Source organism: Rhinolophus ferrumequinum, chromosome X (genome assembly GCF_004115265.2).
Source record: "Rhinolophus ferrumequinum isolate MPI-CBG mRhiFer1 chromosome X, mRhiFer1_v1.p, whole genome shotgun sequence".
Lineage (NCBI taxonomy): Eukaryota > Metazoa > Chordata > Mammalia > Chiroptera > Rhinolophidae > Rhinolophus > Rhinolophus ferrumequinum.
The window spans coordinates 25,986,264-26,001,069 of NC_046284.1; the positions used below are offsets into that span (position 1 = coordinate 25,986,264).

The 14,806-nt window shown below is 49.5% G+C and overlaps 1 protein-coding gene across 5 annotated transcripts in view; it reads right to left on the reverse strand.

Annotated features, from left to right (window-relative positions):
- Positions 1-14,806, reverse strand: part of BCORL1 (BCL6 corepressor like 1) — a 61,044-nt gene that overhangs the window by 27,203 nt on the left and 19,035 nt on the right. For all 5 annotated transcript variants that reach the window (XM_033111064.1, XM_033111071.1, XM_033111092.1 and 2 more), the window contains 5 exons: positions 14,600-14,729; positions 9,830-9,920; positions 6,280-9,546; positions 1,570-1,735; positions 402-482 (listed from right to left, as the gene is read on the reverse strand). In XM_033111064.1, the coding sequence (XP_032966955.1) occupies positions 402-482; positions 1,570-1,735; positions 6,280-9,546; positions 9,830-9,920; positions 14,600-14,685 (3,691 nt within the window). In that variant the 5' untranslated portion in view covers positions 14,686-14,729. The remainder of the gene's footprint in view (positions 1-401; positions 483-1,569; positions 1,736-6,279; positions 9,547-9,829; positions 9,921-14,599; positions 14,730-14,806) is intronic.

A 14,806-nucleotide genomic window follows, 5' to 3' on the forward strand; every position in this document is an offset into this window, starting at 1 on the left:
GCCCACCATCCCTTGCAGGAGCTGAAGAGTCAAACCGACAACCTTGTAGTTGAGAGCCAGCGCTACAACCAACTGAGCCATCTGGCACTGGCCCATGTGGGAATCGAACCGGCAGCCTTCAGCGTTAGGAGCACGGAGGTCCAACCGCCTGAGCCACTGGGCCGGCCCCCAAATCCCTATTCTGAAAAGCTAAGCAAATAGTCCTAAAATCGTGGGCAATACACCCGCCTCCCACCACCCTCACCCCAGGCTCTCTCCTCTCCACCAGGAGCTGGGAATCTTGGCACAGTGAATCAAATTTCCAACTCTCCACCTGGGCCAATGGCAAAATCACTCGACCAGATTGCTACCTCTCTTGGCAGAGAAGTGCCAAGATAGGCCACAGCCTCAGACTCACTCACCAGACTGACTGCGCGTCCGGGTGCTCAGAACCACCGGGATAAAGTCTCGGAAACTGCTCTTTGCTTTCTTCTCCAAGGAACCTGGTGATGAGTGGTTTGGGGGCAGAAGGCAGAAATGTGACAATCAGAGTCTAAGGACTGGAAAGCCCCCCACACGCCAAGAGGCTCAGGTGGAAAAATCAAGGGAGGCTTTGTGTTTTTCCTTGATTTCATTTATCAGCTCCCCGTACGCTGCTATCACCTACGTATCTCTTTTAGAGAAGGAGCATTTCCTGGTGGTTTTTGAAAACTGGGAGTTGGGTCATTTTTGCTGACACCAAAAAAGGCAGTGCACTGAATCAATTCACCAGCATGCCAGAAAGTAGAAGGCCAGACTGCCTGCATGACTGTGTGGCTGCCACATCTCCAGAAAGTTCTAACAGAGCTGGGGTAGGTCCCAGAGAAGGGCAACCTCAATGAATCTTAGAGGATTGAGTGAGGCAGGAAGACGGGAGCAGGAATCAGTGAACAGAGGGAAACTGCTATATAAGAACAGACTAGAAAGAGGCAGGTCATGTCAGACGGGCAAGGCCATAAACATAGGCTACTGCGGGCAGAAATACTTGGGCTTCTCTCTCTGATTAGGGCACCAAGGAACTATTAGCGGCAGAGAATACAGGTTAAGTACACACCTCCCCACCTCAAACATCTTGTGTGTCCCTAAATAATAAGGGTTTAGGATTTCTCTAAACCCCTCTAACTAGCTAGCTAGCTATTAATTTTTAGCTTTTTATAAAGCGAGTTTTCAAATACACCAAAGGTAGAGAAAAGAATGTAACTAACCCCCATTCTGCTGTTTTAGTCTCAATCCTCATTAAACCTGTTTCTTCTCTGAACCTAGACCCATTGCAGGGTAATGGGTTGGCTATGCTTGTTGTAGGACTAACTTTTGTCTGTCTGAAAACCACATCTTTCCACCTTCACAGTGTGCCTTGTTCTAGCGAATAGGGCAAGCCCAATAAGCCACTTCTCTCTTTTCGCTTGCCTTTGATTTCAGAGGTGTCAATTATATCCTCCTTCCAGAGTGAGGAAGTCTCACTTTTTTGTCCGTCTCAGAGCCCCTCCCCTCCAGCCTGCCCTAGGGATCCTTTTGCAGCCCACCCCAGAGGGCCAGGACCTGGGGGCCTACCTTCCTCGTGGCCATCAGCTCGTTTTCCTGGAGACTGGGACTCCGGTTTGGTTGGCTTCCGGTGCTTGTGCTTTACCCTGGTTCCATTGTGCTCTTTTCCTGAATCTGAAGCCTCCCTGGGGCTTTTCTTGGTGGGTTCCTGGGGGTCACTAGGTGGCTTCCGGCACTGTGAAGAGATAGAGAGGGTCAGGTCTGAGGTCAGTTTCTCTTCTTAAGAAAGCTCTCCTAATGCTGAGCCCTGTGTCCTGATTCTGACACATGGACACAAGCTCCCCAGGTGGGGGCTGGAGGAAGGGGCCACCTGTTGCCTTCCACAGTGGGCTACAGAGGCTTTTCTGGACGAAATCCTATGTGCTAGCTAATCCCCATAGACCTCCACACCCCATCATTTTAAACAGGTCTACAGAGTCTGCATTCACAAGCCGAATAAACACCCAAAGCCATTTTAAAAGGTGCAAAGTCAGGACCCATGCTCTCTATATCCAAAGAGCAATAGAGATGGGCAGAAAACAAAAATGCCTCTTCTGCAAGTTGGGTGACTACATTGTTCAAATAACTTCACTGTGAATGGTATTGACACCAACAACTGAAAATAATGTGGGGCACTGGCCAACTCAAGAAAAATTGTCTATTTTCAAGTGTAAATTAATACCAGAAAATAGATTCAACTAAGGCAAGAAGAAAGGCAAGACACAGGAGCAATTCAAATCTCCCCACACTTATGAAAGACACAGAAGAGGCCCAGGCATTATTAATAATGCCACTTTATACTCTGCAGTACTTTAAACTTTTCAATGTACTCTATTATTTGATTTGATCTTCCCAAAAATCCTGAGAGGAGAAGCTGAAATCATCCCCATTGAACAGACAAGGAAACGAAAGCTCCAAGACAAGAAGTTAAATGATTTGTCCAGGGCAACGTGCAACCCATGGCATCTGTTCACTCAGGGGCTGCTGCTTCCTAGACAAACCTACAAGTCAGCTCATTTGTGCTTGCAGTGACAAACTGGCAGAGCAGGGACTAAGAACCAGGGCTCCTGGTTCATAGCCTGGGCATCTTCATATCATCTCTCACTCCTCTATTTCCCTACTTGTGTCCTTGACTGTTTGGCTCAGCCCCACTCATGCCTACTGCCTGGTGCGTCAGATAGGCACAATGGTTGCGTTTACACACCGCAAGGACACTCAACCTAACAGTCACATATTCTCACAAGCTTTGAGGTCTCTCCACGCCACCAAACAAGAAATAGGGAATGGTAGAGATTTGCAGTATTCTAGTATCCAGGGACTGCAGAATAGGCAAAACGAGTCAACGATGACAGGAGGCTCTAGGAAGAAAGAGTTGTTTTCCTTCTAAGCAGACCCACATGCCACCTTCTAGAACGTTATCACTGTCTAGCTCCAGCTAAGGGGATGGCAGATATCATATTGATGGAACATTTTCTGGGGGCGTGTGTGTGTGTGTGTGTGTGTGTGTGTGTGTGTGTGTGAGTTCTCCAGGGAAGTCACCATTCCCCATCAAATTCCAGGGATTCCTACTATCCCATGAATTCCTCATGCTCCTTATTCAGCAGAGGGTTGAGCTGAAAATTCAAGTTCAATTCCCCCCTTTGTTTGCTGCCAGTTCCTATAAAGCAAAGTGTTAGGAGAAAGAACTGGGGAGGAAATAGGAAGATGGGAAACTGCTGCTTAAAATCTGACCTTCAGGTATGGCCAGAGAAAAACTATTTTAAGTCAGAGGGACTTCAGTTCCATGAACATGTCCTATTTATTTCTGAATATCATTTTAGCTGGCTCTTTCAAGTACAGATCATTAACTTTTACTTCCTAAGACAGATAAAAACAAGTACAATATCTAGAAGGGATTTCTGTGTGTATCTTCTGCAAAGGCAGCTCTGACAGTAAAAATATTCCAACTTAGGCAAAAAGTTGGGAGGATGGGGAGACCGTGTCAGATGAATGTTGCAGTGAACAGAGTATGAAAGGTTTTCCAAAGGATGAAAAGACAATAATATACACCCAGTGCCAGACGAAGTAGAATTCTTTCTTCTCTGATGATTCAGAAGGTCCTTCAGGATTCTGCGAGGCCTTGGGGCAGGTAGGGTTGGAGACAGGTGACTCTTCTGATTCTTGGCCATGCCCTGAAAAGGGCTGTGTTGAATTAACCCCTGACCATAGTTTGCTTATCAATGGTTTCTTTCTCAGGAAAATGGAACATAAGAAAAGAAAGACCTAAGTTATTTGCTCTCCTGAAAAAAAGGACATTTATTAAATCATTACAGGCCATCGCTAAGGGCTGCTTCAAGGCCCCTGATCCTGTAACTTTATTCTCTGCCCTCTGCATGTGTCAGTGGGCCCAGTGAACTGTCCATCCAATATAGGAAGAGGCAGTGCCTGCCTGTCATCCAGTCATCTGCAAGACATACTGGTAAGCTCCGTGACAGCAAGGACCACATCTATTAGGTTGGTGCAAAAGTAATTGCAGTTTTAGTATATGTGCTGCCGAAGCGAGCACAGTAATTGCAGTTTTTGCAATTATTTTTAACCTTTTAAATCGCAATTACTTTTGCACCAACCTAATATTTTACTGGCAATACTAACAATCATAACAGCGGCTGCTACCACTTACTGAGCACTTACTATGTGCCAGGTACTGTTGTCAGCATTTATGTATATCATCTCATTTAATCTTTTTTTAACAATAGCTTTGTTGATGTATTATTTATTGAGATAAACCATATAATTCATTCATTTAAGTATACAATTCAGTTGTTTTTTAACACAGTCACAAAGTTGTGTAATCGTCATCACTATCTAGTTCCAGAACTTCTTCATCACCCCATGTAGAAACCCCGTCCCCATGAAGCCATCACTCCCCAGTCCCCATCCCCACCAGCCTTAGGCAACCACTAATCTACGTTCTATCTCGATTGATTTGCCTATTCTGGACATTTCACATCATCATCTCATTTAATCTTTACATAGCCCTATGAGTAGGTACTATTATTGTCTCATTGTACAGATGAGAAAACTGAGGGCCAGAGAAATTAAGTAATTTGACTGATATCACTCAGGTAAGAAGTAGGAACAAGATTCAAACTCAGACACTGGGCCTGGTTGCAGACAGCACACTCCTCACCAAAACACTATTCCACCCACCTAACGATGTAGTCCCACTGCCAGGGAAGGACTGGCATGTACGAGCTTCTCGACGCACACTTGCTAAGTGGTCAGTAAAACAGCTATGCATAATAACAAGAATGGAAGATAGTATGGTATAACTGAAGATGAACATGAACTTTGGAGCCAATGAGTTCTTGCTCTGCCATTTAGTAGCTGTGTAACTTTGGGTAACTTACCCACTCAGTCTGTTTCCTTTATTTTCTTATCTGTAAATTGGGTGTAGTGTTTACCTCATAGGGTTGTTGTAAGGACTAAGTTAGAAAATGTATATAGGAAGCACTTGGTATATAGACAGTAGTTCAACAAATGGGAACAACTATAATGACATGAATTATTATTATTCTTATTACCATCAAGGGCAGATTGCAGCTACCTGAGCAAATGCTGTAGTATATATGTTCTACTGTTGTGACCTACGTTCCTACTTCGCACATCTCTGCCATACAGAGGTGGTTGTGAGGTCATTGAGTAAACCCCATCTGAATTCTGTCCCCAGGGTTCTTAATCTGGAGTCCATGGGTGGGCTTTGGGGAGGGGATGGGTCCATGAACCCCTTGAAATTATTGGCAAAATTCTGAGGTCCGTAGCTCTCATCACTTCTCAAAGCACTCTATAGTGCAAAAGAGACTAAGAGTTTCTGCCTCAAATAAATTCATGGTGCTCTGGCTAGAAATCTATTCATCAGTGTATATCAACATCCAATTTGAAGGCTTGTTAACAGAACTTCAAATTGCTCCATATTTTGAATAAGCCCTATCCTCAACTGCTTCAAGAATCTCCTCGGATCACCAGTGACTTTCAAGAATCTCCTTGGATCACCAGTGGCTTTTCGGATCCTCTCTGGAGGACCACTGGATTCAAGTCAAGTCCTTGTGACCCACCTTTCTGCTTAGAACACTGCCACCATCCTTAGCTCATTAAGAAGCCAGACCTAGATGCTCACCTGCCTTGCATACCGAATTCCCAATGGGCAGAAACCCCAAAGCTGCCACCCTAAGCATTACGGGGGTAGGAAACTGGCGGATAAGCCCAGAAGCCAAATTGGCTCTAGCCCCACAAAACTCCAAGCAAATCCTGAGCAGGCTCCCCCAGTGGTACAGAGAACAACCCTGTCAAAGGCCCCTTCCCTCCCTGGGCCCCAAGTTCTCAAGGCCAGTGGTTGTCTTAGAAAAGGAAAAGGAAGAATGGTTATGCAAGGAAGGGCCTGTTATTGATTTCCCTCACCAATACCTTCTTCCGCTTTCCAACCTCATCTGGGACAATGGTTTCCCTTGCTTCAGGGACCAAACCATTTCCTACATCCCACAAAATGCACGCCAGCCCCTCTACATGCTAAAATACCACATATGGAGAATGTGACTTAGAAAGGGGAGAGCAGGTCATTATTCACTTTATACATGCCTTCCAATCAGGTCAGTTCACAGAGCTACTCAAGAACACTGCCACAGTTAAACAAGGTTGACATGTGCAGGACAAAGCAGACCACTGATGTCTGGGCCCTGCCCTCAACCTCAGTCCAGTACTAACCTTGGGTCCATGGGAACTCCGGCCTATGACCTTGGCTTGTGACTGCTGCTCCTCACCATCCTTCTCTTTGCCACACTTCATTTTCTTGAGTGGCAGAGATTCAGTCACCCCATCGGTCACCCCATCTGGCTGCCACTTGTTCTTGCAAGCAAAGACCCCCACGCTTTCCTGTTTCACTCGGGCCTGCCCAGCCTTATTCCGAACTTCAGCTTGGCCCCTCTGGGGAGCTGCTGGGAGGCCATCGGCCCGGAAGCAGGTGGCTAAATTGAAGACCACATCACCATCCACCTTCTCCATTTTTACCCGCCCCAGGTCCACCTGGCTTCCAAGCTGCGAAAGCTGTGTATTGGAGCCCCTCTTGCCGCTTGGGACCACGTCCAAGGTAAGTTCCTTGGGGCGGCTGTCATGAGGTAGCAATGGCAGCTCGGGCATCTTGCGCAGGTTCTGGGGGGTGGCCAGGACCAGCTCGTGGGACATGTAGGTGGCCAGCACTTGGTTCTTAGGCTTTGTGTCTCCTGCCAGCTTCACACAAGTCCCCTTAGGGCCTTCTGTCTTAGGAGTGCTGTCAGGGCAGAGGTGGCTCTCTGATTCCTCAGGCCCCTGACTCACTCTTATGTCCCCACTGCTAGGCTGAACAGACAGCGCTATGGTCCCTGTCTGAGGGCTGAGAGTCAGGAGGACGGGGTTGACTTGTTCTTCATAAGGCTTGGCAGCAATGCGGCAAGTTTTGTTCTTTGTGCCAGTGTCCTGCTCTGGAGGAAAGGGGCCCCCAGGCCGTGGCTGCCCCTCGGGAAGTCCATGCACAGCTTCAGTGGGGCCGAGAGACGGCACGCCAGGAAACTCAGAAACAACGCTGGTGGGCCTAATGGGCACTCCCTGACTGGGGGTCAGTTGCCCGGCACTGGAAATGCCAATGGAAAGCAGAGACGCTTGGTGGTATGGTGACCAGCCAACAGGCAGGACCTGGGTGCTGGTGGGTTTCCCATTGACTGAACACCGTGGGTAAATATTTGCTGGCCCTGTGGGCTTCCACAGAGAGAGCTCCTTGCTTTGGCAGCCTGGCAGCCCTGGGGCGATGCGGGCTGGGGTGTAACGTTTCACTGTGCTTGGCTGTCCCTCAGTCCCAGCCTGGCTGCCCTTCTTGCCACAAGGGGCACCAGTGCTCTTAGGCTCTCCTTGATCAATGATAGAGATGGGTTCCTGCTTGGGGAGATGGCAGGGGTCTCTGTTGAGGCCCAGGTTGGGCTCTTTGTTCAGCAGCAGGGAGGCAGGCACTGGGTTGGCCACTCCCACATAGGTGCCAGGAATGGTGCTGATCAGCGCAGTTGAGTTCTTCACCCAGGTGCTCGGGTCCCCATTCCTCACAATCTCAGGAAAGATGACGAAGGGCGAGGCAGTGGAGCCCAGGCATGAGGTGACATTGCTGCCAGCAGCCTGGGTTGTGCGCTGAGACCTAGACAGGACCGTGGAGAGGAGGGCCTTGCTGCTGGTGTGCACGGGGGTCAACACAGGCATGGGGGGTGTCTTGCGTTGATTCGGCAATGGAAGCTTCTGGCGGTTGGACTTAGAGGAGAGGTCGAGGGGCATCTCGCTGCACTCCGGTGGAGAGGCCATCTCTCGCTCCAGCTGTGGAGGTGACTTGAGGGGAGAGAAGGTGACGGAAGTCCCTTCTGTTTGCTGTTCGGCACCACCTGGCATCTTGGTGGCGTGGAGTGGGGCTGAGCTTACGCTGGGGGCTGGCAGCAAAGGTTGTGGTGCTGGAAGCACCTTGGCAGAAGCAGTGGAGAGGGAAGTATCTGCCAAAGACCCAGGGACCCCATCGGGCGCAGGCTGGGTGCTGGTGCTGCCAGATGGGGAAGCACATGGGAGCCTGTTCACCTCCAGAGAGACCAGCTTGGAATCTGAAGTCAGAGGCCGGGCCACAGAAAATGCATATGGGTAAGACCGTAGCTCTGGGGAGGCAAGCACACCGGGGAGACACCTGTCCTGCAAGTAGGATGGCAGGACAGGGAGTGTAAGAGTGGAGGAAACTCCCAGGGTGGTTGGCAGTGTGGCCACACTGAGTGGCTGCCCACAGCTCGGAGGTGGGATATATACCAGTGGCTGGCTCGGGGTCAGTACTGTCCCTGGCTGAAAGGACAGAGGGACTTTTTGCATAGCTGGTGCCTGAGCTGCAGGAAAACACACACGACTCAAACTAAAGGAGGCAGGGATGGGTGCAGATGTAGGAATGGCAGTTGGCGTGGCAGCCGGCATGGGCGTGGGGGCTGGAGTAAAGATTGGGGCTGGGGTGGGTGCAGGCACCGGTGTAGGAGCAAAGGCAGGGATGAGGGTGGGAGTGGAAGGTGGGCCAGAGGATGGGGTTGGAGTGGCCATCGGCACTGACGGAGGGCCGGGAGCTGCTGGAGGCGTGGATGCCGGCATGGGAGCCAGGACTGGAGTGGGGACAGGTGCCAGAACAAGGGTTGGAGCCGAAGGGGGCACAGGAGCCTGGATCAAGGCCAAGGGAGGAGCTGAAACTGGGACTGAGAGGGGGGTAGGGGCTGGAGCTGACAGGGGAACGGGGCCCGAGGGCGGAGCAGAAGCTGGCATGGGCACCAAGACCGATGCTGAAACCGAGAGGGGGTTCGAATCAGAGATGAGCGTGGGCACTGATGGAGGTGCAGAAGCCAGAGCCGGGACTGGTGCTAAGGGAGGGGAAGGAGCCGGAGCCGAAGTGGCAACCTGGACAGGAACTAGCCCCGAATGGGGCACTGGGGCAGGGACAGAGAGGGGAACCTGGAATGGATCTGGAACAGACGGGGGGACGGAGGCTGAACTGGGAGCAGGGGGGCAGATGGGAGCTGGCAGCGGACTGAAGTTAGTGGTAACCAGAGGCAGGGTTCCTTCCACGGGAACTCCAGTTCCCAGAGTTGCCAAAATGAAAGTATTCTTCTCCCCAACACCATGCCCAGAGTCCAAAGCCTTTACACCAGCAGGTGAGCAGTCCACCTTTTTGCTCATTTGGGTGCTGAGGGGAGTCCAGGAGCAGTCCGGCCTGCTGTTGCCTGCTTCAGTGCCGTCAGGAAGCGGAAGCTTTAGCCCGTCTCCCGTGCTGCTCAGGGGTACCAAGAGACCCTCGGCCTCTGCCACATTCCCAGCATAGTCCATTTTCGGCTGGGGGTTGTCAGGCTTGTCTTCTGACTTGTACCCAAGTTTTTCTGTTGCACTGCCATCTGGGTCTGTCCCCCGGGCATTGCTGCCACTTCCAACTGCTGTGAGCTCCACCTGCAACAACAGAGCAGTGTGCCCATCTTAGTAACTCTTTGTGGATGGTGCAAGTGTCCCAGGGCCCAGGTGAGGTGACCGCTGGTCCTCTTTGCATCTCAACCAACCAGGTCTCAGCAGAAGCAAAGAGGAGCTGGCCAATATCTGTCTCACATACAGCAACTCCTGGGAAATACCCTGTCCCTTCCTGTCCCCCTGCTGAGGACAGCAGGCTGGGCACATCACCCAGGCAGTTCAGCTCCACCCTTTGGCAGGTGGCACGTGGCTCCACATAGCCCCTTACCTTGGAAAAACTGCTGCTGACACAAAACTCCTGAGATCCAAAGCGCTGACAGTCAGCTGTCGTGGACTCCTCATCAGAAAGAGGTGCTCTTCTAGCATGGGAGACACAACCAGAGAAGGGACATGAGGCCTAGTTTTGGGACCACCGCCACCTTCCCCAGAATTCCCCCTGCCTGCCTGGGTTCCCATAAACTTTCCTGTCTTGCTTCCCTTGGTGGCTTGGGGGAAACCACAAGGAATTAGAGGGTCCAAATCGCAAACCAGAGCCTCCATGCCTAGCTTTGCAAGTTCCCACAAAAGAGGCCAGTCTGACTAGACTACTCTCCTTGGGCTGTGTATCCTGTTTTCTAGTGCTCTTGCCAGAAGTGTGAAGGACACCCCAGCACTTTTGCCTTGTCCGCTGAGCTTACCCGTCAAAGTGACCATCTACAAGGTACTGGGCATTGCCAAAAGGGGAGAGGTGAATCACAGAAGATCTCAAAAGGCATGCAAACTGCTTTTCTCTTAAATGCCATCTTAAGTCTATAAGGGAAGCGGGCTGTAGGTACCATAAGAGTAATCTTCCTAAAACAAATAACCACCTCCACTGTGTTCCATGTGCTAAATCTGAATCATCACCTATTCACCTGATGGGCTTGCCTAGAGCACATATACATTTTAGCACACATGATACTGATTCAAGGCCAACAGGTCACTGGGTGCTGAGGGGCATTTGAAGGGCACGACTTCTTTCCCTCCAGAGTACCTACCTCTTCCCTCTTTCTGGAATACCAGCGAGCTCCGGCCAGCGCCTTCCCTCCTACCTTTATACCCTGCCTGTGTCCCACCCCTTGCAGCTCCCCACTCTTCCCTTGGCCTCCTAGTACCACCACATTCTTTCCCATCCTAAAGGGAGACCTTAAAGGCCACAGATCCTAAATTCAAGTTGGTGTATCGCAGAGGGAAGGGCTCAAGACCAGAGAGCTGGGTTACAAAGGAGGAAAAGTTAACTGTGCCCCCACATGCTCAAAAAGTCTTCTCTAAATTTCAGACAAGAATCTTAGAAAATGGTACATCCGGACAAAAAAGAAAGTCAGACTGGGAGAGTGAAGTTGAAGAGAGGATAACACCCCCTGGAAGTTTGGTAGTTTGAGTAAAGGAAGAGTGTACCACTGTCTGTCCTAGGGAAGACACAGTGGGGCAGCAGCAGTGGTGTGAGTGGCCAACTGGAGGTTTGGGTGCCAGGATGAAGCTCCAGCAGAAGTGCCACACAGCAGTTCCTAAGGGGGCAAAGCACAGGAATGCTCTGCATGCCGTTCGGGAGGTGGACTGCCTTGAGTATTGCCTCCCTTCTTTGGAGCCTCGCCCTGAGCCCCTGAAGAAGACAGCATCCCCCTCACCAGCCACCCTAGCCAGAGGGCAGTCCAGGTGCCCGCAGCCAAGCCCCATGGGGAGACTGGGGAGAGCCCTGATAACTCCCTCCCTGCTGCTGGAACGAGGCACCGTTGATGCACTCCAAAATGGTACCTGGGGCAAGAGAAGCGAAAAAGGCAAGGGTGATCACCAGGGGCCTCTCCCCATCTTTTCAGGTCTAAGTAGGGGGAGTAGGGGGGAGGGGAGGCTTGTTCTCTTTCAAAGGAAGCTAAGCTTGCAGAAGTGGGAGGGTTCTACTGCTAGCACTCACTGTTGGTGACAAACAGAAATGATGGTAAGGAGAGGCAAGAGCTGGAGATGCAGTCATGGGTCTCAAAGATGGGGACAAAGCAGGGCCTGAGATTAAAGGGAAAACATACCTTGACATCAACTCCTGAGAGACCAGAAAAGCAAGACCTATCCCCAGTCTTGGGCTAGAGAGAAGAGTGTTCCAACTAGACTTGCCAGGGATGTTTTTTGGTTTTTTTTTTTTTGGGGGGGGAAGGATGGTGGTGAGGGGAAACAAGCGGCAGTGCCTCCCCTCTTCACCAACCCCACATGAGAGAGTGCAGAGGGAGGATGCTATTTATTTACATTACCTCCCCTCCTGACCATGCAAAAGGGAGCTGGCTGCATACTCAACCACCCGCCTTGCTCTGCTTCCACCTAGCATAAAATCATCTTGAAAGCAGAAACCCTGCCCTCCAAGGAAGCCACCAGAGAGTGCAGAGCCAGCCGCCAACCCAGAGACTCTGGAGGTGGCAGCAGCAGTGGCAGCAGGAGCAGCAGTCCTGGTTACTCCAGCCATCCCACACCTGAGTGCCAGCCCCCCAGGCTTTGGGAAAATGTCGTGAGGCCACATTTCAAGTCCTCTGAGAATTGGGGTGTGCAAAGCTAAGAAAACATTAAATTGTTCCATTGAGGGAAAAACTTGGGACAGGAATAACTTGCAGGGGAGGGGTACACCCAGAGAGCTGGGTCAACCAGGCAAGGTTAGGAGGGTTCAGGTGGCTGGGAGGAGGGAGCAGGAGTCAAAGCAGGCTTCAATCAGGACTGAAAATCAATCCTGCCATTTTTTTCCCAACAGAGGTGACCCTGGGCTGTTATGCTCAATGCTTTGTTGAACTTAAACCAGAACTGACCACAACCTTTCTAGGCCATTTTCCTAATTATTAAGGGCTAGCACCACTGTCAGAACAGACCTTTAACAGTTTCTGTTGAGCCCTGTTTACAGGTCACACGCCAGGTTCCTTATCCCCCAGCTCCTGCAGACTTCCCCTGCTTCGAGTGTCACCACACACCAAGACCACCTTCATTCCAAGCAGGGTCTTCCCCAAACGCACCGTGTGGGAAATGCCAACCCTCACCTCAAACTCCTACTCATCCCCCAAGCCCTGCCTCTGCTGTCACTGCCTCTGGGAAGCTTTCCCTTATTCCCCCAGGAAGCTTGTCATTCTTGCATCTAGACTCCCACAGGATCTGTACATACCACTCTACAGCACTAACCGCCAATGTCCAGTGACGATTGGTTTGCTCTCAATGGGTTTAACAAAAGTTTGTTGAATGAAGGAATGAATGGGTGCAAGAAAGGAAGCAAGCAAGCAGAGATTTCGCGGGAGGTTTAACTAGAGTCAGCCACCTGGGGCCAGCAGAAAGCCCCTGCCCCTGGTCCCTGCAGTCCTCAACTGCATCTGATGAAGCTAGGCAGGCTTCCCAAACATACCTTTAAGAGTTAAGCCACAGGTACGGCTTTATAACCAAAATGTCAAAGTTCTACAAGTTGTAAAACACTGAGAAAGATGGTTTTTAAATAAGGTAAGATCACATTGTGGAAATCAGCTGTAGCATGGCCTAGACTGCAGCAGGAAGGTGACAATAAAGGGTAGGTAAGATCAGAAGTGACAACGCTTAAAAGGTCATCTTAACCACTAGGCATATTTGGTAATTTAACATCTGCAGAAAGGTCCATAAAGAGGGAAAATCGGGTTTTGGGCCCACTCCCTGCTCCTTTCTGAGAAGGCATTTAGAATGGACAGTGAACCAAGGTAACTTGAGCACTGATTTTTTTTTGAAGTCTCTAGTCCAAGATCTCTGTATCAAAGTCTCAACCACTTCTAACTAGTTGCCAATGAAGACTTACACAAATCAATACCAATACCCTGCCTTCCCCCAGTTCAGCCCTTAGTAATTATCTAAGGACATACCTCACATGCAAAGGAAAATACCTTTCTTATTAAGATCTGAAAGAATTTTGCCTTATTTTCCTTGGTCTTGACTTTTATATTCTAAAATTAAATTCCTTTTAAGTCCACTCTAACTTGTTCCTCAGTATAAACAACATTAAGCAATCAGATGAAAAATGGCTTTAAAAAAATAAAAAGGTCTATTCTCCTAACCTGAACCTCAGACAAGTACGCACTTCTCCAGTTAACAATGGAAAAAGAAAGTAGATAGACACAAAGACGTCCATTCCTTTTCCCTTCAAAATTGCCAACATTCCCCCACACGCACACATACCTATGCACATACTTCTAAGATTTACCCAAGGAAATGACATTTCTTGAATCCTAAGAAAAGCTATATCATTCCATGTTCTAGGTGACTGATCAGATGTATTTGAACTCAAACAATGGATGGACTGAAACAATAGCTAAACACCAGAAAGCATGGGGGAGCCATGCCATCTCTAAAAATGGGAGAGGCATTGCAACCATCACACACAGTTCTTTGGCCAACGATTATGAAAATCAAATATTAAATCTGAAGGCCATTTTGAGTGCCTTTCCTATGGGGCATGATCAGGAAATGGCATAGCTTGGTCAACCAAATATTTTGGTGAACAGAGAACTGAAAACACACAGAGATCAAACAGGCATCACCAACTCTCAATTTCGTATGAAAACTACGTTAAGCAGTTTGATCTACCTTTGATACTTCATAAGGATCTCCCTGCAAATCGCCATTAGCCTCATGAGGCAGGAAAGCACTGATCACCAGAACACCCACTAACAGTACCCAGTACAAAGCTGAATGATAGAATTACCTTTCTTCCAGGCTTAGATCAAGGCCAAAAATATCTTATGCATATCTGTGGGCACCAAACATGGTTGTAGGAAATAAAAATTGCAATTGCCTGAGCTTCCCCTTACTCTACCATCTGACAGTTTTTAACGAGTAGACAAATACTGGTTGGTGAAAGGTCATCTCTTGGCCTCCTCACCTTCATCTGAACACGGATGGCAAAGCAGAGCAGGCCACTCACACATTCCTAGCCCCATCGCATCTCAAGAAAATTAGAAACGACCAACAACCCTTTCCCCAGACCCTGCTGTGGCTATCCCTCTGGTGAGTAGGTACCACTCACTGGAAGCCTCCTCACCTCTCCTCGTTGATTCCACACATGCGAATCCGGTCAGAACTGGTCCAGTTGTGCACGCCGCTGTAGAGCGGTGCTGTAGAGATCATGACAGCCACTCACCACCAGATAGGACCTGCTGTGGCCACTCCCCCTGAGGAAAAAGAACCCAAAAAAAAAAAATCAAAACTCGTAACAGGGACAGCTGCTTTAACTACCTTTAACAAGGAA